The sequence below is a fragment of the Miniopterus schreibersii genome (genome assembly GCF_964146895.1).
Source record: "Miniopterus schreibersii genome assembly, chromosome: 11".
NCBI classification, from domain to species: domain Eukaryota; kingdom Metazoa; phylum Chordata; class Mammalia; order Chiroptera; family Miniopteridae; genus Miniopterus; species Miniopterus schreibersii.
Window position 1 is genome coordinate 26,810,176 of NC_138111.1, and position 27,792 is coordinate 26,837,967.

At 52.1% G+C, this 27,792-nt stretch overlaps 2 protein-coding genes across 2 annotated transcripts; both read right to left on the reverse strand.

Annotated features, from left to right (window-relative positions):
• Nucleotides 1–2,439: 2,439 nt before the first annotated feature.
• On the reverse strand, nt 2,440–4,206 carry CCIN (calicin; the record flags this gene model as incomplete). The annotated part of the gene is made up of 1 exon (XM_081151408.1): nt 2,440–4,206. The coding sequence occupies one exon, from the start codon at nt 4,204–4,206 to the stop codon at nt 2,440–2,442; it is 1,767 nt and encodes a 588-aa protein (XP_081007534.1).
• A 3,900-nt stretch (nt 4,207–8,106) lies between these two features.
• GLIPR2 (GLI pathogenesis related 2) lies at nt 8,107–26,851 on the reverse strand. Its single transcript, XM_081151236.1, has 5 exons — nt 26,471–26,851; nt 18,449–18,557; nt 18,026–18,129; nt 15,854–15,931; nt 8,107–9,613 (listed from the first exon to the last, which is right to left on the reverse strand). Exons 1-5 carry the CDS (start codon nt 26,481–26,483, stop codon nt 9,453–9,455), a joined length of 465 nt encoding a protein of 154 aa, XP_081007362.1. The 5' UTR covers nt 26,484–26,851; the 3' UTR covers nt 8,107–9,452.
• Between the last annotated feature and the right edge of the window lie 941 nt (nt 26,852–27,792).

The following is a 27,792-nucleotide window of genomic DNA, read 5'->3' on the forward strand; positions in this document are numbered from 1 at the left end:
GTGCATGTCTGAATTTCCCTTTGAAAGACATTATGTGCCCCAGTTTGAAGACCTGGGTTGTAGTTCAAGGCCATATCTCTGCTACGAATTGCTAAAGCTCCCCTAGCAGCAAAAGCCAAGCGAGAGTTCGAGGCTGATTCCTACACTGAGCCAGCTGGGCCAGCCTCCTTGAGGTGATAAGCCCTGGATGCTTCAGCCTCCTGGTCTAATTTTAATGTGGAAAGGGAGGAAGGAAGGACCACATTGGTTAATATATCAGATTACAACCCCACTGTGCTAAAGATCTATTTCAGCAAGCACCCCAGTGATTTCTGCTGCAGGCGGCCATGGTCAGTACTGTCCAGTACTACAAGGAAAAGAGAGAACGCTGCGGAAAGGTCAAAGAGGACAGTGTCATCGGGAGACAGTCTGGTGGCATGGTGGAAACAAGCCAGCCTGAGTGGGTTAGAGATTGATCTGGAGCCAGACAGCATAGGAAACATTGAGGAAGCTCAGCTGAAGAGGGGGAGAGCCAAATAGCAGGAGGTAGACCTCAGAGCTGAGGAGGGTTTGTTTTCAGGATCAGAGAAACTTGAGAATATTTATGGGATGAAGAGAAGAAATCGGGAAGGGGATGCTGAGAGGGAATTGAGGAGCCTGAGTTGTTAGGGAACAGAATGAAGAGACAGGAGGGATCGACATCGAACTGCGGAAGGGCACCTCTTCCTCCGAGGCACAGAAAGGAAGCCAAAGCAAGGAAGAGGTTTATGGTGGACATGAGCTTGTTTATGGAGATCAGACCATCTGAACTCTATTTCTCTGGAGTTCTAGTGGCGGGATGAGAGGTAAGTGGCTGAGAAAGAAGAGAAGGGAGCAGTGGGGCCCCCAGACACCAGAGAGGGTTGGAGAATCAGCTCTGGGAATGGCATCGAGTCAGAGGTGACTAAGTGGTCAGCGCAGCCTGGTGGGCTGGGGACTGGGACAGATGGGCTTAGTTGCATGGATCTATAAGACCCCATTCTTCTAGCTGAGAGGATGCAGTGAGGTGAGCAGAGGTGGGGGCTGCCCAGGGCTGGAGAAGTGAGAAATGTGGGACAAGTTCCAGGGGTGGAAGGGTCAGCAATGAAGTCCTGGCCCTGGCCTAGAAAGAGGCCTCACTGAATGGTGTGTGTGTGTGAATTGATGAGTGGATGAGTGAGTAAATTCATGAATGAATGTGTGAATGGATGAATGAGAATTGTATATGGTGTTCAAGGACTTGGTCAGTTTCTTATAAATTGTTGAGGATTATATGTAAGTACATTAAGTGAATGAAAGGGAAACAGAGGTGGTTAGAATTGAGGAAGGCTCACCAAGGCTTTGAAAAAGCATTTTATGGGACCTAACTTAATATAAGGGCCTAAGAACCTGGACCCTTGCCTCACCCCTTTATTTTCCTTTTTAAAAAGTCCTCCTGTAGCACTTTTTAATATATGCCAGGGATTGTCCTAGGCATTTTGCATGTTGTATCTCATTTAAACTTCACATCCTCCTACGAAGCAGGCTCTCTGATTATCTGTCTTTTACAGATAAGGCAACTAAGGCATAGAGATGTGAAGTAACTTGCCCAGGATTACCCCCTAAGTGATGGAACTGGTATTCAAACCAGGCCATCTGTCGCCAGTGTCCATACCCAACTGCTACCCCAGCCTGTCTCTCTTATCCTGTCATTTTGCCTCAGCCCCAAGCTTTTCTCCAACAGATGCCTCTTCCTTCCCCCTTTACTGGCTTCTCTTCCAAGTCCCTCAGGCCTCATAGTCCTGGAGAAAGTTGTCAACAAACCTCGCTTACTGGAAACAACTGTAAGTAACCCCCCAAATTCTCCCCAAATGACACACAGACACACCATAACTTCATGGTCAAATACAACAGCCAAATAACTCTGCCTCTCCCTCCCTCACCCATCTACCTGCCACCTCCACCCCACCCCATTCCCTAAGCCCCCACCCCTGAGCCAGGCCCATGTCACCTTCCTCCTCCCTAGCCTAGGTGCTCTTCTCCCCGACCTGGGATTGGACCTCCCTTGCTGTCCTGGGCAGACTCTAGGGAAGTGATTGTTGGAGGAGTCCAAGACTTTCCAACTAAACAGATGCTTTACTTAGTCTAACAGATAAGCCTGCAAGGTGACTACAGGGTTATAGAACAGGGGGCTTTCTACATATAACCTTGACCAGTGCCCGGGGGATGCCTCAGTCTCACCCACCAGGGACTTCTTTCCAGCCTCAGGTTGGAAACCTCCAGTGACAGAGTGGCCCTGAATTTCTACCCACTGGGAAGGGCCCTAGCCCAGAATCTTCACCTTCCAGGCCGAACACAGACTGGAACAAAAATAAGGAACCAACAGGCCATCTTCCTTTCTTTTCCTCTCTCATTAAATTGTGAATAATAATGCATTTACTTATTCTCCCACTTAAAAGTGGTTTAAACCCTTTGAAGAATCTTGCAAGGTAGCTTGGCTAGACAGCAGGCAGGACAGTCCAGTGCCTCTGGTGGGGGGGCCACGGTCTTCCACTCGCCTGTCTTTTGGTCCAGCAAGTAGGCATTTGGGTTGATGGTGTAATCCTTTGTCTGGACATCGCTGGCTGTGGTGATACCCCCACATACAAACACTTTGCTGTCTCCAATGGAGCATATAGCATGGGACACATCCAAGGGGCAGCTGTTGGGCAAGAGAGGCACTGAGGCGGTTGTCTTGTTGGCCTTTATCTTCTGCAGGTTGATTTCCACGCTCTGCCGGTGGCTGTGTACACAGAGGTTGTTGTCTTGATCAAAAGAGAGCAGGGGCCGGTGGTTGAACTCAATGGGGAAGGTGATACACTGGACCACGTCCCCAGTGTTGGTGTCAAAGCAGTCCACCACCCCGACCCGAGAAATGTAGCCCTTCACCAAGCACCGCCCGGTAACAATGTACAGGTTCCGGTCACCCTTGGTGATCACAGCTGTGCCATCCATCGGGATGCTCATCTTCCCTGCCAGGTACCAGGCCTCCTTGCGCTCGTCATAGCGATAGATGTTAGAGACATACCGCCTTGGGGCAACACTTCCACCCACTGAGTACACTGTCCCCCCGCAAGTCACCATGGTGTGGAAGACAAGCCCAATTGGGAGGTCAGGCAACTTGGTCCAGGAGTTGTCATCCATGTCATACCGCCAAGCCGTCTTCAGGCCTGAAATCTGCTCAGTAGTGCCACCAGAGATGTAGATGTAGCGACCAGCAGAGGTGGCACTAAGTGCTGCTGCCCGGTAGGGCATCTCCGAGAGCTTCAACCACAGGTTCTCCTGTATGATATAGGCAAACACCCCATCATTAAACTTGCCCTGGGCCTTTTGGCCACCTAGGATGACCACTGAATCAAGCAGGGCCCCTTTCCGCTGGTAGTTCAGCAGGCTGCACGGCTTCTCCTGCTTGCGATCCAGAAGGACACTCTCAATCATGGTTGCGTGGGCTGAGCTGTTCTCCATGCCCATCAACTTGTTGCTAGCAAACGTCAGTGTCTTGTTGGAGACAGCGTTAAGATTGATGTACATGAAGAACTTCTTGAAATACTTCTCCCGCTCCTCCTTTCGGAAGTACACCCAGTTGATGAGTGCACTGAGAGCCTGGTCCTCGTTGAGCACGTGCAAGTGTTCATCTCGAAGCAGGCGGCCAAAGATGACAGGTGGGCAGCGCATGAAGTGCATGGAGCCCTCAGGACTAACCCAGTAGTGGAAGTTGTCACGAATGCCAGAGTAGGCCAAGTCTGACACCTCTTTAAGCTCAAACAACTCAGCCAAGAACAGGTAGTGCAAGCAGTTGGCGCGACGAATGGACTTAATCAGAAAGTCACTGCAGTGGATTCGAAGGCGCGGTGTGTTGAAATACTGGGCCCCACGAAGGAGTTCCTCCACGTTCTGCTCTGAGATTATCACCTTGCCACTGTAGAAGTAGTCCAGGAGCTGCTCCACTGTGGTTGGACTTAGGTAGTTGGGGTCAATGGTGATAAAGAGCTCATTGGTGGTCTTCATGTCGTTGCTGGAGATGAGGCTCTTCACCAGTGGAGAGACAGCAGCCAGCACATTTTGATGTGCAAAGAAGAAACGGTGGTCCACAGTCAGGGCCATGTCCCAGTACTCTTTGCGTTTCCTCTGTTTGTTCAGGTTCTGCAGCATAAAGCTGTTGTAGTTTTTCTCAGTGAATTCCAATTTCATGGTGCTTCTTGCTGGCTGAGGCAGAAGATCAGCAGCAGGTACTGGAGAACAGACTTTCTTAGGCCTTTGGGATTCAAATTGATGGTGGTTTGCAGAGCAGTTGATCAGGTAGGAGTGGGTGTGGGAGAGAGATGATGTCATAGAGTGGATGAGGTCATCACAATGCAGACCCCCCCTGAGGCCCTTCTCAGAGGCACAGGGCCTTTCTCCCCTCCTATGGCTCCAACCTGTCAAGACCAAATACCCTACCAGGACCTAGTAGTCAGGGCCCAGAGCTCAGGAGGAAACCCAGAGATGGGTTGAAACTCCTACCTGGGACCTTCAAACGTCAGCTTAAGGCTGCTTCTGGAATGTCAGAGCCACTTTGGATGGGTGTGAGATAGGGACGGATAAGGGAGGTTGGGGGAAGAAAAAGGATTATTAGATCATCTAGAAGAATCCTCCCATTGTACAGGAGGGAAACAGGCTCAGAGAAGAGAGGGGACTTGCCCAAGATTACCTAGCTAGTTGGAAGCGGAGCAGGACCTGAAACCCAAGCCTCTGTGACTTAGAACTCGTTCCACTCTTCCAGAAAGCTCCTAACTACTACCCGTCTCTGGTTCTTAGGCCTTTTTCTGCCAAGGCTCCTGGGCATCAGAGAAGAAAAGTTCTGTCCTTTGGCTTCTGATCTTTGTGGCCACAGATGCCATTCTTTAAAATAGAGGAAGAGATGGAGGCCGCTCACTGGATGCAGGAGTTAGCCAGGCACTGGGGGAGAGGGCCTCGGAAGGTCTGACTAGTTCAGTTCCACAGCAAACTAGGGCATTCGCCCCACATTTCCAAGTCTCTAGCTGTAAAATGTTTGGGTCTGTAATGGCACTCTCCACCAAGTTGCCCATTCATGTGAGATGGGAGTAATCATACTTGCTCCAAAGAGTGTTAAGAATTTAAATGAGAAGCTCATTGAAATGAGAGTGTTAAGCACGGTGTTTGGCTTATAGCAGACGTTCAATAAATGCTAGCTGTCGTTATTTAATTAATATTACATCAGCCCGGCCAGGCGTGGCTCAGCAGTTAGGCATCGACCCAGGATCCAGGAGATCAGGGTTCGATTCCCCATCAGGGCACATGCCTGGGTTGCAGGTTAGCTGATCAATGACTCTCTCATCATTGGTGTTTCTATCTCTCTCTCTCCCTCTCCCTTCCTCTCTCTGAAATCAATAAAGATATATTTAAAAAAAAGAAAAGAATATTACATCAGTTCTCCAAGCGCTGGCGTTCTGGCTCCTTCAAGAAGAGGCGTCCGGGTCTGGAACGCGCCGGTGCCATCGGGCGAGCGCCCTGGGCCGCCTGCGGCCACACGGGGGCGCTGGAGGATCACCTCCCGCTCGGGCGGGAACCTGCGGGCGGCTGAGCCCGCTCTGTCACCGGGGCGCGCCGCCTCGGCTGTACCCCTCTGCGGGGTGCGAGGAGCCCTGAGGGCTCCCCTCTTCCGCTGGCTGCCACGCGCCGGCGTCCCCCAGGGCAGAGGCCGCAGGGCAGGTCCGCCCGCTGCGACCCTGGAGTTCAAATGGCAGGGCCTCTGACGATCACCGCGAGCACGCCTGTGCCCACTGTACAGATGGGGCCCTGAGCCCAGACGGCGCGCGGGACCGGGCGGCCGGGGAGCAGCCGCCTCGGACGGAGGCGGCCCCCGAGGCCCCGCCCGGCGCGGTGCTCGAGGCCGCGGCCAGCCGGGCGCCCGCCTCCGGCGGTGTGGGGCTCCCGGAGCTCCCGCGGCGTCTATGCCAAGGCGGGGTCAGTGCCAGCCAGAGCCTCCCGCGGGCTCCCCCTGACCAGCCCTCAGGGGCTCCGGGAAAGGGGCTCAACGCTCAGACCCAGCGGCGCTGCGAGACGGTCCGGAGAGGACCTGGACTCGCCCCGCCCGCCCGGATCGCCTCCAACCCGGCCCCCAAACCCACCCCTGGCCCTCAGCGCGCCCCCCCCCCCCCCCCGGGAAAACTCAGCGGGGCCTGAACCTTGCGAATGTGAGCCGGCCAGGCCCTTTTCCCCCAGGCTTAGTCAAGTTCTCATTGTTCACCATCTCTCCCTCATCCTTTCATTCCAGACATGGCTTTAGCATCTGATAATTTGAAAATTATTATTATTATTTTTATTTTTAAAATTTTTGTTCAAAATATTACAGATGTCCCCTTCTCTCCCCAATGACTCATTCCACCCCTTCCCATCCCTTGAATATTATTTAAAGTACCTACCTTTTAATGCTGAATTCGTTCACCTTGACCCCTGACTGGGATAGAGGCACCCTGTCTCTGGAGATTCCTGTCTGCACAAGGCTAAGAACTTCTGTTTTCCCATGCGCAGAAGGCATAGATTTCAGCCTCTCTGCCACAGATGAGCTGTGTGTGCCTTAGGTGAGTTCCTCCTGGCTCCTTTCTCTCCCTGAAAGAATAATTGAGCTCTAATTGTGTCTCCAGCCCTGATCTCGCCAGACATGGGCGGGCGATAAGGCCTCTTGGTGTTGATGCCACTTTCTCCCTCCCCTTGGCCTCCAGGCCTGCCCTTATGAGGGAGAGGATGGCAGACCTCACCTCCTGGGGCTTTGTATGGGAGTAGGGGTTGGGTGGGTCAGGTCCTGCTGCTTCACCGGCTTCTTTGCCCCCATACCCTTCCGCCTTGGAGAAGGTGGTTGTGCCCCTTTGGTTCTGTTTTAGGCCCCCTGAACACCAGGGCAGGAAGGTCTCTCATCAGATACTTCCAACCATTTAAGAAAGTTGGGCCTAGGGACATGTCTTGGAGACCTGAAAGAATCCCACAGACCTAATTCCATGTTCCAGACCCTGTACAGCTGGACAAATTGAGGCCCAGAGAGGATAAGGGCCTTGATCAACTCAGGCACAGAGCTAGGCTTGGCGACAGGGCTCCTGACTGCTTCCGCCGCCCCCTGGCTGCAAAGGAGAGCTGGAATCTGGCTTCTCTGTTGCTTTTTGTTGAACATGTGGGAGTTGTCATCTTTAAGAAATCCAATAAAGAAGTGAGATTAGTGCCCACCTGCTCAGCCAGCTTTGTTGTCTGGCTTTTCTTCAGTCTGGAAAGCTCCTCTGGTCAGCTTTTTCCTTACCCCAGCCAACTGAGGAATCAGACTCCGGCCTAGAGAGGCGGGCTGCATGCCAGCATCTACCACCTGGTTATAGATGTGTATGTATTGGGTGGAGGGTGTTTCTTAGAGCCACTAGGAAGTTCAATAACTGGTCATTGAGTCCTTGTTGCCCATGGGGGCTACCCAGGTGTGGCCTGCAAAGGATCTCCATCCAATCCATCCTCAGCTTCCTGCCTAGCTCAGGATTTCCTGCCAACGAAGACTCCCTAGGGGAGGGAACCCTAATATTTTTAACTTTCTGGGACCATCAGCTGATATATCAATTTGTTGGGAAACCCTGAAGAAAATGAGTGCATGTTTTCAGAATACACAGATCTGACCTGGAAATAGAAAATACAGGAGCAGTCTTTCAGTATCTCTACCTCTTTTGTACCTTTAACAACTATCTTTCTCACTTCTATATACAGTATTTCCAACTCATTACTTGGCTTTCCTATAGCTTTGGCTTGCCATGGCCCTAATTCAAACTCATGGCATCCTTCTTTTTTCAGTTCCACTGGTAAATTCTCTCCATATTTCTTACCACATTCCTGGCCCGTGGCCAGCCCCGGGATTGGCAGCTCTGGGACCACATGTCCACTCCAGTCCAGTCAGCTGTGTGATGGTAGGTCACAGGGTTCACCGCGGGCTGCTTAAGGGGCACAGTCTACAGGGGAGAGGTTGGAAATACTCAGAAGCTTGAATACTAAGGCAAGGACTCAGTTATGGATTACCTTAGTCACTGATTCGGAATCAGGCATGAGTCACAGGGGAGGAAAAACTGACACAAAAGAAAGATTTTATTGTTGTCTTGGTCAATATCCCTGGGCACAGCATGAGACTGTGTTCACAGGGCAACAGACCTTCAGGAAACATGTTTCAAAGACTGGCCTGCTCAGACGCGGGCCTTTCAGCAGGCAACCCCTAACTCCCGCTCCTGCTCCCTGCCCACCTGGAGATGCCATGATTTCAGGGACACTCAGCTCGGCATCCGGGTTGGTCCCTCCCACACGGGCCATGTGAAATTGTTATTCAGGGGCACTTAGTGTAGTCTGAGGCAAAACACAGAACCAAATTAGTGACTCTAAGCCCCCGCATGGGATATCTCCCAGGAACATTTGGGCCTGTCACACATTCCAGGAGGGAGCAGCAGCACAGCTGCAGCCACAGCTGCCAGGAACAGCCCAGGCTCCCACTCTGTGTGGGGGGAGCAGGGGCTGGAGGGTTTCCTCTGGGGCCCCAAGTGAGGTCACCCTCACCCGAACGCTGACTTCATCCGTCCAAGGCCGCTTGGCCAAGAGCCCAGGCAGTGTGAGGGGCCCTCTCCCACAACAGGCCTTGGGCAGAGTTGGGGGAAGGGTGACTTTCAGGCCTAGCCCAGCTCCCCAGAAATCAGGGGGTGCATATCAAGCTATAAAATGCCAGGGGTTTAAAAAAAAAGATGGAGGTGTGTCAAAAGGTGGTGGTGGTAGCAGTACTTTGATATTTAAAGGTAGGAAAATGCAAGGAATTGAAGCTTTTTCTCCAGTTGTTCTTTGGCAATCCCATTAGAGAATTCTAAGAGGCATGCAGATGACATCATGTCTTACAACTGAGAAATCTCAATAATTCTGTGAAATGGAACCCCTGCCTGCACCATGTTTCTCATGGAAGCTGCTTTATGTTTATGTAAAGTTGTGTTTTATGTCACATTTAAATGAAGTTTTAATATTCTTAAATATCTACTACAAGTAGATTACAACACATGAAGATCACAGGAAATGAACTTCATTTCTCAGCATCACAAACGTTTGGAATACAAAAAGTCCAGGGATGGATTTTATAAGTAAGAAAGGTACAAAAGAAGTTTGCTTAGGAAATAACAAAAAAAATTTAAAAATGGATTTTCCCCCAAAGTCCAAATAACTGTGGTCTAACCATCGGAGTAAAGGCTTCATTGGCTCATTCCTTTGATAAGAACGAGTTGATGCAAAACTGTCTATCTGAGGGTGTGTGCAAGAGGCACCACATGCTTCACACACACAAGCACAGACACCCACAAAGACACACACACAGCTGAGTGTTTGTTGTTCTAGGCACTTCATAGCCACGTTCTTAAGTCTGCCATCTGCCCATTACATTTGGCAAGTTACTTCTTTGGAGGGAGGACGTTTTCTTCAAAGTAGCCCTGGTTGACAACATTCCCTGCTGGGAAGTATCTAGCCACCACGAAGGAGGAGCCATCACTTGCAGACGCCTTCCCCACTCCCATCTTCTTTGTGTTCTTCCACACCATGGCCGTGAAGTGTCCTGTAGGGAAGCAGGCAGGGGCAGAGGGGTACAGGTTAGTCAGCAAAGCCCAGGGAAGGAAGCTTCAAAAGAGTCTTGAGCCCCCTGCATCTTGCCAGGCTCGGAGAAGCTTGATCTTCAGACACTGATCAGAGAAAGGAGACCCAAAACTTACCAACTACCTGACTTCTGTAGCATCGGGTCCTCTCAGTCACGACAATGACTCTACTCACCTCACCACTGTTCGATGACCAAAGGTTTCATGGTTTCCCAGAGATCACTACAGAACCCAGTGACCCTAACAATTAGGATGCCACCCCACCTTGCACCTGCCTCCAACCCTCCTCCAAACTGCGCTCTTTAAAGTCACCAACGATCTCCATGTTCCTCCCCAACGGTCACTTTCTGTCTTCATCTTACTCGACATCTCAGGAACATTTAATAGGGTTGACCCCTCTCCTTTTCAAAGCACTCCCCTCTTTTGGCTTCCATGATGCCACCTCTCGGCATTCCTCCGGTCCCACTGCCTCTTCCCCCTCCTCCTGACCTCACTTGTAAATAAATGGTGGAGGACCTGCATTTCCCTAGGCTCGAATCTGGGCTCTCTTGTCTTGCTGCAGTCCTTAGGCAATTTCATCTTCCCCTGGCTCCTAAATTTATTTCTGCAGCCCAAACCTCTCCTCTGTGTTCCAAACACAACTACTTAGTTGACATTTCTACTTGGATGACTCACAGGCATCTCAAATTTAACCTCACTCTTGATTTTGGTCTGCCCAAAGTTATCCCTCTCCCTACCCTCCCATTTCCTTTCACGGCACCTCTATGCACGCAATCCTAGGGATAGGTCTGCATTCCTCCCCCTACCTAATTTCCCCACAACAACCCATCATTCAATCCTGACGGATCTAACTCTAACATACATCTCAAGTCCATCCACCCCCAAAACTTTGGTCCCAACCACAAACTTTTCTCACTTGGGCCATTGCAATAGCCCCCTGGCTGGTTCCCCAGCTTCCACCCTTGTCTCCTCCAAATCACTTTCAGAGTGATAGTTTTGAGACGAAGTCATATCTGTTTACTTCCCTGCTTAAAAATCCTTCGATTGCTTCCGATTGCACCTAGAATAAAGTGAATGCTTTGGCCCAGTGGTCTCTTTTCCATTCCTTGAACACCCCAGGTTATTTCCCACCATGGGGCCCTTGCACACACTGGCATAGAATACCCTTCTGATGACCAACATCTTGTCCCTCAGGCCTCAGCCTTTCACAACCACTTTGAGTTCCTGAACACCCCCCTCCCAAGATAGTCTTATCACACCTCTTTTCCCCCCCCTTCATAACATTCTTAACCATTTGCAGTGATCGATTTGATTACTAGCTTATTGCTTGGCTCTTTCAGGAGGCTATGAGCCCCACATGGGTAGAGGCAAAATTGTTTTACTCACTGAAGTATGCCCAGTACCCTGGCACGTGCAAAGTGTAAAAGAAACTTTCATTGAATGAATGAATGAACGAAAGGCATATGAAAGGGCCCTCTTGGACTCAGGCTCTGCTCTCACTGGAAATGCAGGCCTTCTATGAGCTCTTCGAGACCTTAACAAGGTAGAGCCCACTTCAATTCCCTCTGCTCTGAGCCGAACAGCCCAGTTCTTGCTCAAGCGACTGCCTGACCCTCTAGACCCTTTGTGGCTTGCTGAAGCTCCTCGTTATTGGTCTCCCACTCAGGCCACCTGCCCCTTACTCATTTGTCCTTTCAAGCTGCTAACATGGCTTAGCTTCCCATGGAAGGGATGGGTGTTAAGTGTTTAATGGATTCCCATTTTGGGGTCAAAGAATTGATGCTGTGAGGTACTCTTTGCTGGATGACCATAAATTCTCCTTATCTCCTAGGAGTAAAGGTTGGGAGCTCATCTCTCCCACTTTTACTGTTGAGGTGACAGGTCAATGGGATAATTACCCCCATGTCACAGGATGGCATCTGTTTGCTAAAATAACCTTAAAGAAATTATGTTTCCTCCTGGAGGGCAGGCACCACATCTGCTGTCTCGACCACCGTATCCCCAGTGCCTGGCACTGGGCTCAATATGTATCTGATGGAGAAGAGGCGGAGGGAGGGAGGGAAATCATGATCAGAGAAGCTAAGTTTCTCACAGGGTGGTTAAGGAAGAAAGAGGGTAACCACTTTATGCCCATTAGGGTGACTATTATTTTTTTAAAAAAAGAAACAAATTTTGGTGAGGATGTGGAGAAATTGGAAAATTTGTACATTGCTGATAGGAATGAAAAATGGTGCAGCTGCTGTGGAAGACGGTAGGGCAGCTCCTCAAAAAGTTAAACACGGAATTATCATATGATCCAGCAATTCCACCTCTAAGTATATACCCTAACGAATTAAAAGCAGGGACTTAGATACTTGTACACCAATGTACAAAGCAGCATTACTCACAGTAATCAAAGGGCGGGGGACTGAATGTCCATCACTGGATGAACAGATAAACAAAATGCTGTATATACATACAACGGAATATTATTCAGCCTTTAAAAAGAAGGAAAGTCTAACTTATGCTACAACATGGATGAACTTAAGGACATTATCCTAAGTGAAATAAGCCAGACACAAAAGGACAAATACTGCATGATCCCACTTATATCAGGTTCCCAGAATAGTCAAGTTCATAGAGACAGAAAGCAGAACCGTCGTTACTGGGGCTTGGAGTGGGGGTGAGGGAGGGGTGGGCATCAGTGTTTAATGGATTCAGGATTTCAGTGTGAGACGATGAAAAAGTTCGGGAGATGACTCAGTGATGGCTGCACAGCAGTGTGACTGTACTTAGTCCACTGAACTGTAGCTTTAAAATGGCTAAACGGTTAAATCTTATGTTAAGTGTATTTTACCACAAAAGAAAGAAAGCCTGGTATCCACTTTTCCAGTCTCTCAGGGAAGAGACAGCGTTGATGTCTCCCATGTGTATCAGCTACATCAAGGACTAAATAAATGTTTTTTGATTACATTGCGTTTGTTTTTTCCCCCTACGGTTGACTCCATTTTTATAATTCTTAAATTTAGGTACAGTTTATTTGTCTACATCCAAAACAGATTTTCGTTCTGAAAACAACCAAACGCCAACACTAATCAATAGAGTTGATGCGATACAATCAAAGCAGGAATGAAAAGAAAACGAACCTGACGTACAATTATGCACCTTTCCCACTGATCCTTAAACTTGTATTAACCACTGCCCCAAAAAACTCAGACTTCCACCTCAGACTAGGGGAGAAACACTTCTGGCCAGTTCCCCTGGCCCTCACGGTTCTGAGCCACAGCTCAGGCTCTGGCAGCTTTGCCAGGTGTCGCTGCTTCCGCGGGCTGTCTTTTCATTAAGGCTCAAGTCCTTTTTCATACGAGCCTTTTGTCTCAAGAGACCACATGCTTTGGCCATTGCCCCACCCACTCCCTCTGTCACCCAGAAAAGGAAGAAAGAGCTGCTATTTATCCGCCGGTTGCCAAGATCATGGTCACAGACACAACAGGAGCTTCCGCAGCGTGAGTGCCTGCGGGAGCCTTTGCCCGATGGGCGACACTAGGCAGCCTCTCTGTGGGCTACGGAGGTTTCCGTCCCCGCCCAGACAGTGAGTATGACACTCACAGCGGAATCAAAGGACGCGGCTTCCTTAGCAACCATCACACACACACTGGCTTCTAACTCCCAGCCACTGACAGCTTCCTTTCTCTTTTTCATTTTTTCCTAAGCGGATCACATCCTCTTTCCTGCTATGCACCCAAACTCCCTAAAATATACATTTGAAAAACACATTAAGTAAGGTACAGTATATCTCTGGCAGGCAACAGTGTGCAACGGTAAGAAACAATGAGGAGGCTCCCTCTGTCCTGATATGGGACAGTTTCTGCCAGTCTGCTCTGTGCAGAAAGCCAGTGCAAAACAGATCATGTATCTGACACCAGAGTATAAAAACAGAGAGAAAAAAACTACATTTCCACAAATGCTGCTGTAAGCTCAGAACAGCCCCTAGAGTGGTACACAAGAAACTGCTCTCATGGGTTGGGAGGGAAAGTGCCGGAGACCAGGGACGGAAGGAAGACTTTTCACTTTATACAGTTTACCAATTTCATGTCATGTAAAAGTATTATTAATTCAGAATAAATAAACAAACAAACCTACTCATTAAAATAGAACATAAAAGGAAGGAATTCCAAGAAACCGTTTCCCTCTACTCAGCACATAGCATAGAGCTGTGTTTTTCATCACAAGGCGCTGACAGGGGTGGGGTGGGGTGGAGAGAGATTATAGGATATTTCAAAGGCCCTTTCGCCTACAACATGAACTCAGGTCAGGGGATCCCAGCTCTGAACAGTGGTGCAGCTCTGGGGGAGGCTGAGGTGGGGAGACGGGCTTGCAGATCTTTAAGGGTCTTGCAAGTCCTGATTATAACTCCATCCAAAGCTGTGCTCCTGTCTGAGGATCAGGCTCTGTCTGTCCCCAGGTATTACCCACTGGCACCTGGGATGGCATAGGGGCTAGTTGCTCTGGGGTTTTCCTCTTTAGGGGAGGGAGGTATGGGGCAATGGGTGAGACAGGCGCTCAGTGATCATGGAAAGCTGAGTCCCATACCTGGCTCTGACATCCCTGCCTTGGAGCAGGGAACATGGAAAGAACATCAGACTGAGGACAGAAGATATAAAGAAGTCTCTCCCCCTTCCTGGGGCTCAGTGCCCTCCTCTGCAAAACTAGCGGCAGGAAGTCCTACCTCCAAAGGGTGTTGCAAGGCTTACGTGGCCGTGGATGGGGAACAAAGCTAGCAACTCACTCTGACACGTGTCCAACTGCCTGTGAATCTTCCTCATTGCAAAACCGATCCAGACACTAAAATCAGACACAGACCTTCATAAAAGGACCCCAGGTTCTGCCTACACATCCTTAATCACTGGAAGGAGGCTGTTACTATTCCCTCCCTCACGGATCCAGTTGAATTTGCCACAGAACCATCAGTTCTCCGTCAGGGCCCTGACACAGCCTGCTCATCTCAGGCCTGAGCGCTGAGGGCAGAGGCACCTCAGCAGATGTTTCGATCCCTGCCCCACAGTCCTGCCCACACAGTTGCAAGAACCCCTGCCCGAAAGGGTGAGCCGAAAACCACAGGAAACAGTGACTGGTTCCGAGAACATGTCACTTCCTGCTTCTGAATAACCCTCCGGAGGGTGGGGGGCCATAAGTGGCTCCACCCATGGGTGGGGTGGGGTGGGGTGGGCTAGGGTGGAGGGATAGAATGGATAGAGAATCCCTTTCTCAGTTTCTCTCGTACTTTCGGGTCGGAGAAACTCACAGCCCCTTCCAGCCCATCCTGGGCTGCCCCAGGTGCATCTGAGTTGGTTCTGAGGAAAGACAGGAGCCTGGTGAGGGACAAGAGGAAGCCCAGAGCTCAGGGTGGTTGCCTGGGACTTTTTTTAAGTTAAAAGTTTACCGCTCGCCATGGGGGCCTATGAGGAAGCCTGGGTGGTCCCACAGTCAGCTCCTCCCTGCATCTAAACTCCACCTCTCAGAATGTCCCATAGAGACCACCACTGGTCCCTTTCCCTCTGAGACAGGGAAGGATGGGGCATCGACCCAAGTTTGTACAAATGATAGTGCCAGGGTGGAGACTAGCTCCAGGCATTCTGTATTCCAAGCTCACCTGAGCCACAAACTGCAGGTAAAGGTGAAGGGAGAATGCCTGGGAGGTGTGGGGCGCATGTCGAGAAGGAAGAGGGGGTGTGAAGGGAGGAAGGAATTAAAACCAAGAGAAGAGCGAGCTGGGCCCTTGTCCTGAAGGCCCCAGGAAGCCTTCGGCAGTTTAATCAGAAGAGCAACATGGGCAGAGAGGGTTTTAGACTATTCTGGGTGCTAGGGAGCAGGCTGGAGTGCAGGGGAGCAAGACTAGAAGTAGGATGACAGGTTACAGGTGCTGAGGCACCACTTCTGGAAAGAAGCACTCGGCAGCCTTTATAATCCACAGCTCCCTAGGACACACTCGTTACCTGAAGACCCTGGAGCTGGTGGGGCAGCCTGGGAGCATTTAGATGGAGGGTGTGTGTGTGTATGATGGGGAAAGTTTTACCCTTTGGGAAAAGTCAAACCAGAGAATATGGGAGAGATAAAACAGGAGGGAAATGATTGACTTTCTGAAGGCTAGTTCCTCTCTGAAATCAGACACCCAGCTGCCACGCTGCCCAGGGCCAGGTCACCGGTGTGAACCTGCTACTCACCAGTCCCAGAGTTGAAGCCAGGCTGCTGGAAGTTGTAGTTCTTAATTTCGCTGTACCATCTGTCAGCCACCTCCTTTCCTGTATGGAAAAGACACTGTTTAAAACTCAGCAGCAAAACCAACCCACTCCCTAATCCTTGCATCTTCTCCCATTAACCCCAAAACACTCATCCCACAATTAGAAGTCTGATAAAGCTTCTAAAGTCTGACCAGAGAGCTGAAACAGGGACTCTTGCCCATGGGTATCCCCAGGCTGAAGAGATGGCCTTGGGGGGTGGGAAGAGCCCTGGCCTGTGGACACCTGTATCTGTGTCCCACCCTGCCACTAATTCACTGTGTAATCCTAGGCAAGGCCTTCCCTTCTCTGGGCCTCTGTACAGAGTTAAGTGGAAGGTACTCCAAAGGCTTCTAATGATGCTCCTAGCTTTCCAGAGACTCTGCACTCATCTCACCCGAAGTTTGGCTCCTGAAATATCCACAGGAGGAAAGGCAATTGAGCTGGTGGGCCTGGGTCTCCACTTGGACCATCCGCTGGCCCAGGGGTTTTGATAGGAGAAAACGCACAGCGTTTCCCTGAGAGCTGGTGACCTCAGGGTCAGAGCTAGGAGGAGCCTCAGAGCTCAGGGCTCAGAGCAGTGTCTCAAACTTGAATGTATGTACGAGTCACCTGGGGCTCTTGCTAAAATGCAGATTCAGTAGGTCTAGGGTGGTGCCTATGAGCCTGCATTTCCAACAAGTTCCCAGATACTGCTGCTGCTCTATGGACCACACTTTGAGTGGCAAGGCCTTTGAGAGCAGTGGCCACACTGGCCTCACCTGGGGAGCATTTAAAAATTGCTGATGCCTGGGGCTTGCCACAAACTGATTGCATAGGTATGTCTGGAGAAGAGACCCAGGCACTGGTGTTTTTATTTTTTTAATTTTTAAATTTTTTAAATTTTTATTTAAAAAAAATATATCTTTATTGATTTCAGAGAGAGGAAAGGAGAGGGAGAGAGAGAGAGATAGAAACATCAATGATGAGAGAGTCATTGATCAAGCCCACAACGAGGGCATGTGCCCTGACCAGGAATCGAACCCCGATCGCCTGGATCCTAGGTCGATAATCAATCACTGAGCCATACCCGGCCGGGCAGGCACTGGTGTTTTTAAAAGCACCACAAAAGATCCCAATGTGCAGCCAGTGTGGGGAACCACTGCCTTAGAAACCACTTACCCAACCTCCTCTCTGTAGAGATGGGAAAACTGGGGCCAGAGAATGTAAGGATTTGCTGAAGGCTCCATAGAGAGCCAGTTCAAGGCCAGGATGGAACCACGTCTCCCACTGGCTTTTTCCCATCCCTGTCCCTCCTCCCCTAGGCCCACCAGGCCCAAAACCAGGCCTGGGGAGGCGGCTGCAGGCTGTGGACGCCTGCCTTCCTCAGGAGCATGCGCATATCTCTCCTGGAGGGCCACAGAGCTGGGGAAACCAAGAGGACACTTGGGCCTCCCCAGGGAACTCCCAGGAATGTGAGGCCAGGGAGGGAGGAGCCATTCTCCCGCTGGGGTTTGGAGAAAGCTTCAGAGAGGGAGGTAGTGCTCTCCAACACTTTTCCTAAAAAGCCAGGACAGGGCCTTCTGAGCCAGGGAGCTCAAGAATGTCTGGTCAGTGTGGTGGGATAGCCATTCCAGGCTAGATCCTCAGATGAGGAATTGTCTGTCCCATTATTGTGATTTTTTCCCCCCCAACATGGCAAAAGCTCTATTGTCCTTTTCTAATGAAAAAGTTAATACACCAGCACTGTTAAAAAATTTAGAAAAATATGACAAAAATAAAATTCTTCTGTAGCTGGGGCTGCATGGGTGCTGCAGGGTCAGGCTGAGACTCTGAGGCAGTCTGTGTCCTTCACCCTACTCCTCAGCTGGGAGCCCTTCCAAAAGGGGGGTCTGGGCAGTGTGACTCATCCCTGTGTCCCTGGCAGCAGGGAAGGCCTGGCCCTGAGCTGGCCAGCAGGGACCCTGTGATGAGCTGCAGCCAGCTCCCAGGAGCAGGCCCAGCTCTAGGTTCCTTTCCTTCTCTGGACCTGTGGCTGTCACAGAGCTACACCATGGAGGGCACTGGGGCCCAGGAGGAGCTTGAATGTTGGCTGCCAAGGCAGAGGGCAGGGGGCAGGGGAGCCGAGAAAGCACCCACCTGTCTGATCGTACGATGCCCAGGCCAGGTTCTCTCCGCACTGGCCGCGACTGGACTCTGGGCTGTGCTTGAGGATCCTCGTGCTGGCCAGGGCCTCCGAATACCTGCCAGAGACCATGGTGTTTCCTCAGAGCCAGCCCAGCCCAGGGAAGGCCCAAAGTCTGAGCCCTAAACTGATGTGGCCACGCTTCCTTCCCTGGCTCACACCTGCATCTCTTCTGAGTCCCCCAAACAGCCCATTTTACAGAGGAGCAAACTGAAGCTCAGAGGGATAAAGGGACCTGCTTAGATAAGTGGCAGAGTGGTTATTCAAGCCTGGCTGTTTCTGCCCCCCAAATTCATGTCCCTCCAACCACCCGAGGGCCCTCTGGCCGCAGCAGCAGCTCTGTGCAGGGCCCGCCCCCCGGGTGCCGGGGGACTCACTGCTGGGCCTCCTGGTTGAGTTTCTTGCAGAGCTTCAGCGGGGGGACGCCATGCTGCTGCCGGTACTCGTTGTGGGCCTTCAGGACCTCGTTATTAAACTGTTTGGAAGCTGCAATGATTTCAAAGTGGAGAATGTCTCAGTGCAGGGCAAAGACCCACCAAAATACGATGGCAGGCTTCGGAGAACCCCTCAGCTCAGACCTCAGGCCAGTGGCCAGGCTCCCCTTCAGTACCGCAGCCAAAGGGGCGACTGTGACCCCTGCCCCGCCCCTGCTGTTGCCCTCCACAGCTCTGCACATCTGCACCCCAGGGATTATGCAGGGCCGGGCGGGCCATGCTGGGGATCTGGGTTTTTATCTGGAGCAACGGGAAGCAACTGATTGGGAACAGAGGAGTGAGCTGCTGAGATGGGCATTTCTGAACGTTCCTGCTGGCTGCTGAGTGGAGGACAGGCCGGGGGTACAGAGCAGATGTTGGGGGGGCGGGGCTGGGGCTGGGCAGTGAGCAATGAGACTTCTGAAAGAAAATGTTTAAAGAAGTCTAGGTATCTCAGACTGGACCTGTGGTGCGCAGTGGGGACGGGAAAGGTCAGGTGAAGGGTTGCTCAGAGAGAACAAGCGTGGCTGAGGTGGGGGGTACCCACACTGGGCTGGTAAAATCAAGAAGGCAGAGGGGCAGGTGAAGAGAGGGCCAGGGGAGGGCAGCCCTGGGGCAGAAGAATGAGGGGAGAGTGTGGGAAAGCGCGAGGTGGTGCTGGGTTCAGAGCTGCACTGAGGGATGAGGTGGAGCCTGTGCCCAATGGGTCATGACCTCAGAAAGGGCAAGGGCAAGGGGGCGGGTTAGGGAGAGAAAAGTGGGTAAAGCCAAGGTCAGGCATGGTCAACAGTGGACAGAAGTCACATCAACTCGGATCTGAAATGGAGCCCCACCCATCTCTCCGCCATCCATTCATCCATCCATTGACCTGCCCTCCACCCAGCAGCACCATCCACCCAATCCCAGGCCACCTGTTCAGGTTCCGTAGCGAAGGCCCTGAGCGACAGCCTTAGGGATCTGGGAGTGCCCCTCCGTGGAAATGGGTGAGTTGGGTGGCTTAGGAGTGAGGGCTACAAAGAACCCTTAAACTGAGCTAGTTCCATCTGGCAGGAGTCTGTCCCCAAGGCCTGGCTGTGGGCAGGGGGGTGTAAACTGGAGAATGAATGAAGCACCACTCATTCCTTCCACTGCCCCAAGTCACGTTCACCAGCTGTCCTCCTCTGCTGTCTTTTCACCCCAGGGGCTGAGCAGATGAGCCAGCAGGGAATCCTCTTCCCCTCTCTCAGCCAGATCCCTCGGGTCCCCTGAGTGTTCAAATCAAATCCCACTGGGCCTCTGAGGGCACATGAGGAGAAGGCCAGAACTTGCCCTCAGGAGCTTTGGCTGAGATACTGACACAGGGGAGATGAAGGTACTGTTCCTCACAGTGGTTGAGCTGTCCAGGGGTTTTTGATAAATTGAAGAGTGAGTAGTACCGACCTTGAGGACTGTGGGCCCAGCAGCGCAGTCCAGTGAGGTCCAGTCACAGTAATATGGGCAGGACAGGCATGGGAAGCCCGTTTACAGGCAGCCCCGAGTGTCGGGCCAGGCTACTCTGGGCCTGTAGTGCTGTGGCCCTGCAGTTTCCTTGGCAGAGAGGGACATTTACAAGGCTGCTAAAAACTAGGTCACTGCACTCCCAGAATAGGGGAAGTTGAGAGAAACAAAAGTGAAAGTTTCTGTGTTCACCCTAAGCTTGGTGCCTACAAGCCAAAGCCAGTCATTGTCCCCAGCAGGGCCAGTTCCCTGGGCCAGGGTTCCCAGGAAGGGGTCAAGAGAACTTTTTGGTAATCAGGAGGGGAGCCCTCTGTCCCCACCCCTACTGGGAGGCATGGAGGCCCCCTACCATGCCTCTGACTGGTCCCAGGAGTCCCCTTCCACCAAGGCAGCCAGTCCCAGCCCAGGTGGCGCCTCACAGCAGGACCTCAGCCTCAGGGAGGTGAGATATCACTGGTGACTGCACCCAGCAAGAGGCACACCCCACTTCTGTAGAAAAACCCAGGGACAAAGATAAACAGAAGGGAAAAAAGGCAAAAAAACCCTCACAGGAGGGTACACTGAGGCTCAGGGTGCTGGCTGGAACAGGGAGATCCTTTCTTCTGCATGTTGGCCAACTACTGCTGGTGCTGGGCCTGTGCGTGATTTCATTTACTTCTCGCCACCTTTTTGTGGGAGCTTCCACTACTGTATCTGCTTTTTAATTTAAATTTTTTCTATTTTTAAACGGTATATCTTTATTGATTTCAGAGACAGGAAGGGAGAGGGAGAGAGAGAGAGAAACATCAATGATGAGAAAGCCATTGATCAGCTGCCTCCTGCACGCCCCCCGACTGGGGATCGAGCCTGAAACCCGGGCATGTGCCTTGACCAGGAATCAAACCGTGATCTCCTGGATCCTAGGTTGACGCTCAACTGCTGAGCCACGCCAGCCGGGCTGTAACCACTTTTTAAAATGAGGAAACTGAGGCTCAGGAAGGGAAGTAACCTGCTCACATTCCCACAACTGATTCAGGGGTAGGCCCACGCAGAAAGAAACACTGTCCTTAACTCCATACCACCCCTAAGGGATACCAGTGAAAGGAAGTCACAGAGAAGACAGAGGGGATGACAGCCCCAGGAGGAGCGTCAGGCCCAGGGAGAGTGGCAGCTGCCTTCAAATCTTTGAGCGGAGAGGAGATGGGAGAGAAAAGTACTAAGGTCTCAGGCCCCAGGAGAAAACTAGGGGCTGCAGGAGTAGAAGTTCCAGGGGCAGGCTTGGGGCTCAAGGTTAGAGCTGCTGAAAGGTGGAAGGAGCTGTCCGCAGGGCTCCCTGCGGCTGAGGGGCTGAGGAAAGGTGGCAGGGCTGAGCTGTCTGCGGCAGTGGAGGGCACAGGCATCTTAGCTGGGGGCTCTTGAAGGTCCTCTGGGGCCTGGGCTTCTAAATGTCAAATGAAGACTCCGAGGAGGTCTGCACCCCTCCTCCCTCCTGGCTGTTGGCTAGGACAGGCTCCTCCCTCAGCATCTACCCTCTTCTGAGGCCTCCTAGAGCCCAGCTTGACTCATTTCTCTCCCCACTCCCCACCAAAGAGGCCCAGGACTAGAATTGTGGACAGGCCCCTTCTCCCCATTGGCAAAAAACTGGTGTTAAAAAAGAAACAACAGGCCCAAATTGAGTCACTTTTGCTAAGCCTCCTCACCAAACCAAAACTTAATAACCCAATTGTAGTTGCGGCTTCTCCTAGGAGTGGCATTTTAAACCAATCAGTCTAGAATTTCCTGATCACTAGTAAGGCAAACTGCCTGATAAGACCTGCTGCTTCCCCCTAGGTCGAGGTGACCCTGCCTAAAATAACCCACTCCTTTAACTTCTTAGTCTCAACCTCTTTCTGCCTATAAAAACCTTCCATTTTGTACAACTCAACGGAGTACCCTTCTAGTTGCTAGAAGCAGTGAACCCTATGAACTGCTGACTAAAGCCAATTAGATCTTCAAGTTTACTCGGTTGAATGCTGTTCTTTAACACTGGAAAGTGACCTGGTTCCATCTTTGGGGTAAAACTGGTTTATCAGGAAGAAAGAATAAAAAGTTGAGGGGGGAAAAAAAAGAGCAGCTTCTGTTCTTTCAGCCTGGGTTCCAGGAAATTCAAGAGGCAAATACCAGCTCTGCCTTTGACTAGCTGCGTGATTATGGACAAGGTGCTTAATCACTCTATGTCTCATTTCCCCCAAATAGAAAAATGGGGATAACAGTATCTACCATGCAGGGTTGTTGTAAGAATTAAAAGAATTAATCTGTCATTGCTTTAGACCAGTTCTGCAACATAATGAAGTTATTCAATGTCAATTATAATTATATCATTACTGTTGAGCCAAGACCCTTTAGCCTCTGGATTTGGGAGACGCTGCCCAGTCAGATCCCATCCCTGAATTCCACGGAAGCAGGGCTGCTGCTATTTCAATCGATCTTTGATGACCTCTTTCAGTACCTCTGAGCTCATATATTTGCTGAGTGAATGATTAAGCAAATGAATAGGATCATGTTCTTCTCTTTACAGATGAGGAAGCTGCAGTCTTTGGGAGGACGTGTGAGTTACACAATCTCACACAGTGAGTCCACATTTGAGCTAGATCTAAGAACAGCCCTCTTCTGCTCCAAATCTCAGATACTTTCCACTTTACACATACTTTCCTCTCCCTGAGCAAGAATGATGGTCAATGAAGAGTGGCTCAGTTGCCTATAGGAACAAGGGTGTCCCGGAGCATGTGCTCCAGGCTGACCATTTGCAGACAGTCGCTGAGGGGCTGAAGGAGCCAGGGCAGCCAGTGTCCACTCGCCAGCCCTTCCTGTGGCCACTCAGGCCTCTCAGGCCTGCCTTGAGCACTGGGTAAGTCCCTGCCCCTCTGGGCTCCAGTTCCCCATCTGTGTAAGAAGGAAGGATGACATCTGTGGTTTTCAAAATATTTTCAAAGCAGGGAAGCCCTTTCTTTGAACTTTTTTTTTTCAGTAAAATCAACAGATGAAAATGGAACAGCTGGGACTGATGTGGCCCACACAGCCTCACCCTGCAGAGGTGTCAGGGTCCCGCTCAGTAGAAAATTCCTGGGCTAGTTGATATCTAAGTGCTTTCTTCTCTGATGGCAGATGTGGGTGGAGGGGACGGTAAGAGTCTTAGAGATAATGAGAGGGTGTGGAGAAGTCCTTACTGCGCCAGATTCCAGGCTGAGAAGCAGGCAGGGAGCAGGTGACAAGTGGTCAGTGTGGTAGTGGGGAAAGCCCACATCTGGGAAGTCAGAGAACTGGTTCAAATGCCAGTTTGTCCACTTACTGGTCAAGGTTTGAGCTTGGGCATGCTACTCAGCCTCTATAAATCTATACAGTTGATAAGAACTAGCTCCAAGCCTGGCATACACTAGGGGCTTAATAATTGGTAATCACTATATTAGGAACTAGAGGTTTCCATGATCCCCAGGGGGGCCATGCAGGAGACAGCCAATAGATGGTTTCTCCCTCATTGATGCTTCTATCTCTCTATCCCTCTCCCCTCCTCTTTCTCTAAAAAAAAATCAATAAAAACATATTTAAAAAAATAAAAGAGAGAGACTGGCTTCTATGCAGTGATGAGGAAACTAAGGCACAGAAGATGCAGGGACTGGCTCCTTACAGCGGTCTTTATGAAACCACATAAAGCCCCTGTGTGTCTACACATCTGTGAGTACTACTGGCCTTGTGGTGCAGACCTTGGGCAGTGGCCTGGAGCTTCAAGGCTGGGCCTGCGCTAAAGGCCCATTGGCCTGGGTTACCCCCAAAAGTCACTTTCTCTTGGAGACCCTTAGGGGAGCTAGACACTGTCCTGGGGGCTTACAGTCTTTGGGAGAGACAAATAAAATTCATGTGGCTATGAGGGAGAGGCCTGGGCCAGCATTCTGGAAGGTCCCTGGTTGTATGTGTACATGTGTGTGGGGTGGCACCTGCCTGAACCAGCTCTAACCTGCTTTCTATCACTGTCCCCCTCCTCTGAAAACTGCTTGACTCTGTATCTTCAGTCCTAGAAAGTGTCACCACTGTCTTGCACCCAGACATACCTCTAACACTTTCCTCTCATTCATAAATTAAGTCGCCTAAGTTAGCTTGAGGGTACCATCTCCAAAACCCACCCTCTCCTCTCCAGTCCCTTAGATGCCTCTGTCATCTCTTGCCTGAATAACTGCAGCAACCTCTTCCTGACCCCCACCTCCACCCTCTCCTGACCTGATCCACCCTCCACCCTGGCACAGCTCTGGTCCTGCCACTTTCAGATGAATACCCTTCATTGGCACCCCAGGTCTCAGGTCCCAAGACTCTCTGGGATTTGACTACTTCCTGCAGGAGCCTTCAACAGGCCCCTTTGCAAAGAGGATCTCTCCTTCCCCTGAGCTCCCACTGCTCTTCACCTGCACCTGTCTTGTGGCTTGAGTCACTTCCCACCTCTTACTGAAGCATGTCCTTCATCCCCAGATCATTTGATCCATTGGTTCCTTTCACAATCCAAATGAACACTCCTGAGGATGAGGGTCATGCCCTCCACAGCACTGAGTCCACAGCTTGGTCAGAGCTGATATGATAGATGGTGGAATGGATGGAAGAAAGGGGGGGAGAGAAGGAAGGAAAGGGAGGAAGAGATGGGTTGATGGGCGAGCGGACAGAACAATGAGCGCACAGCTGAACATCAGCAGATCAGGAGAACTGTTTCAGCGGAGAAGCCAGAAATAACTGATTAAAACGTGGCTTTAGAGAATTTGTGGATCTTCTCTTGATTTATGGAGAAAAGAGTTGATGTCTCAAAATGCTCTCTCACATCTGCCATGCTCTTGCCCCATCACCACCTATCATCGTGAATTTCAGCTTCATGACAACTCCTTATGTCACCTTTCTATACTGTGAAGGACCTTGGGGATCATATGGGCCTCCCTCATGGTACAGGTGGGGAAAGAACCTTGCTCAAGATCACACAGCAAGTGATTAGCCAGCCAGCGCTGAAAGCCAGACCTGTCACTGCTGGTAAGGCAGTCCAAGACCAACGCTAGGGAAAGCCGCTTACTCCCAGAGCTGGTACCTCATGAGCCTGGATCTTGAGGGCAGATTCAAGAAGGGACCCAGTGCCCAGCTGGTGTTGCTCAGTGGCTGAGCATCAACCCGTGGGCCTGGAGGTTCAATTCCCTGTCTGGGCACATGCTGGTGTTTCAGGCTTGATCCCCAGTAGGCGGCATACAGGAGGCAGCTGATGTTTCTAGCTCTCTCTCCCTCTCCCTTCCTCTCTCTGAAATCAGTAAAAACATTTAAAAAAAAATTTTTTTAAAGGGACCCTGTTTCACCTTCCTCAGGCTAACAACCCCACTTTCCCATGAAACAGGACTTTTGAACTCGGTTCAACAGCTGTTCATTAAGGGCCTGCTGTGAGGCAGTAACTACTCTGAGACAGACAGGGCCCCGGCTGCCAGGAGGGAGGGGTCTGTGGGAAACAGCGTGGGTAGTGCCCCAAGCTGACTGCTGTGAGCGCTGCAACCAAGAAGAGACCTACCTACCATCCTTCTAGGGGGAGGGGAAATCGGGGGTGGTCCCTCAGCCCAGAAGTTGTCTACAAGGATGGAGAAGATTTTAAACCTCAAAAAAGTGGGAGAGGCAGAGTGATGGTGGAGAAAAGGGAACCCAGGGAAAGGGACCAGCATGCCAGCCTCAGGAGGTAAGGGATGGCCAACTCCCAGAGGACCCCGAGTCGGGGCTGAAGAAAGTGCACTCTCCCCTGCAGACAATGGAATGGAAGGTGGAGTGACAGGATAAGACTCGCATTTTAGAAAGTTCACTGGGGATAGCCACAGTGGTGAGGATGGGCTGCCAACAGGTTAGAGAAAAAGGGGAAGTGGGAGTCGATGCCCCGGGGGAGCCTGACACCCTGGCACGTAGCCTGGCACTAAGGGGCACTCAGGGGAGGGGGCACGACAGAAGGATGCTCCAGCTGTCCTTAGGAGGACTGGTTGGAGCACGTCGCTTTGCAGCGAAAGATGCTGTCAGTTTGTTGGCTTTTTCCAACTCCCAACTCAGTCCTCCTGAAACAAAGCAGAAGCCACGCCTCGGCCGGGCGCGGAGCGCTAATCCCGTCAGCGCCAGCGAGCCCTCAGGCTCCATCTCCGGCCCCAGACAGGGGTCCCTCCCCGCCTCGCCTTCCCTCCCTCTCCCCCGACGGCCCCACCGCACCCCGGCTTCCTGGCTGCCCCGGAAACTGCCCGCGCCGCGCCCCGGGCGCTTCGCCCCGCGCGCCGCTCCATCCCGCGCCCGGGGCGCGCGTCGCAGCCGGAGCCCCATCCCCGCCGGAGGCGGCCGCCGGGCTCTCGGGGGACCCGGCCCGCCGCGGGGGAGGGTGACGGCCGGCATCCCGGAGCCCGAGGCTCCCAGCCAGCCCCGCACCCGGCCCGGCCGGCGCGCGGGTCTCACCTGACTTGCCCATGGCCGGCTCGGCGCGCTCCCGGGTCCCGCCGCCTCTGCGCCTCTGGACAGCGCGCCGCCCGCGGAGCCCGGGGGGAGGCCCGGCGGCCGCAGCCCCGCCCCGCCCCGCGCGGCCCGGCCCCCGCCTTATTAGGCAGCTGCCGCCGCCCGGGCGCCCGGGGCCACCCCGCCAGCTGCCCCGGGGAGGCGCTGCGCGCCCCGCGCTCCGAGAGCCTCCCGCCCGGCTCCCGAGGACTCGCCCCGCGTAGGGACCCTGAAGGCTGCCCGGGGCTCTCCGGGTGCGGACCCGGAGCCGGGGCCTCTTGGATCCCAGCCCCGAGCGGTGCGATCCCGGGACTCGGAATCCTGCACCTCCGCGCGGGTTCCCGCAGCTGCTCGGCGGCCGACGCGCGGCGAGGACCGCGCTCCAGGCCTGGGACAGGCGCTCTCCCCGCCTCCTCCGCGTGCGCCGCCTTCCCAGGTCTAGGGACGCCGGGTCCGCGGGCACGTCCGCTCTCCCCCGGGGACATACCCTCTGCCGCGAATCCAGGTTGAAATGGAAGCGCCGGCTCATCTCCGCCCTTTGAAGTCCTACCCATCCCTCGGGGCCTTTTTTTCCCTTCAGCTTATCGAGGTCCTGACCTTTCCTGACCTTGGGGCGGTGGTCAAGGCACACCTGGCTCTAGGGAGTCTCGGTCTCGGTTATGGCCCCGCCCGGGCTGAGGGCTCTGGCCTGAAGGCGCAGCGGGAGTGTGACTCCCCAGGGTAACTCCTCTATGGAGAAGGGGCCCAGGAAATTCTAAGGAAAGGAAGCTAATTTGAAAAGCTCTCAATAAGGGGCCCTGAAGTGAACTGACTTGCTGATCACAGGGCAGCTGTAAGGCTGGGCCCTACCCCGTTGACTCCCTCCCACTGCGTCGGGCAAATACTGGACTGGAGCACTTTCAGCGTTAGAGTTAGAAAGCCTGGCCCAGCCTGAGTCAAAAGGGGCTCCTGGTGGTGATTGGTGGGCATCTAACCCCTTATATTCAGTTCCCCTTGCCATTTTGCCAACAAATGCCCACTGAAATGAGCAGATGAACCCAGGAGGGAGAATTCTCTATCACCTCTAGACTAACCAGAACTTCAGCGCTATGGTGTGGAGACAGCTGAACACAGGGGAGCCCGTCAGGGGACCACCAAGCTTCACTCACATCTCCCTGTACAGAGGTGAAGGCTGAGGCTACAGAGGGCCTGAGAGTGGGTGAGGGACATGGCATCTTTGGAGTCTGTAGGCCTTAAAGCTGGCCTTAGCAGCCGGCACGTGGAAGGGACAATGTGCTGAATAGGGT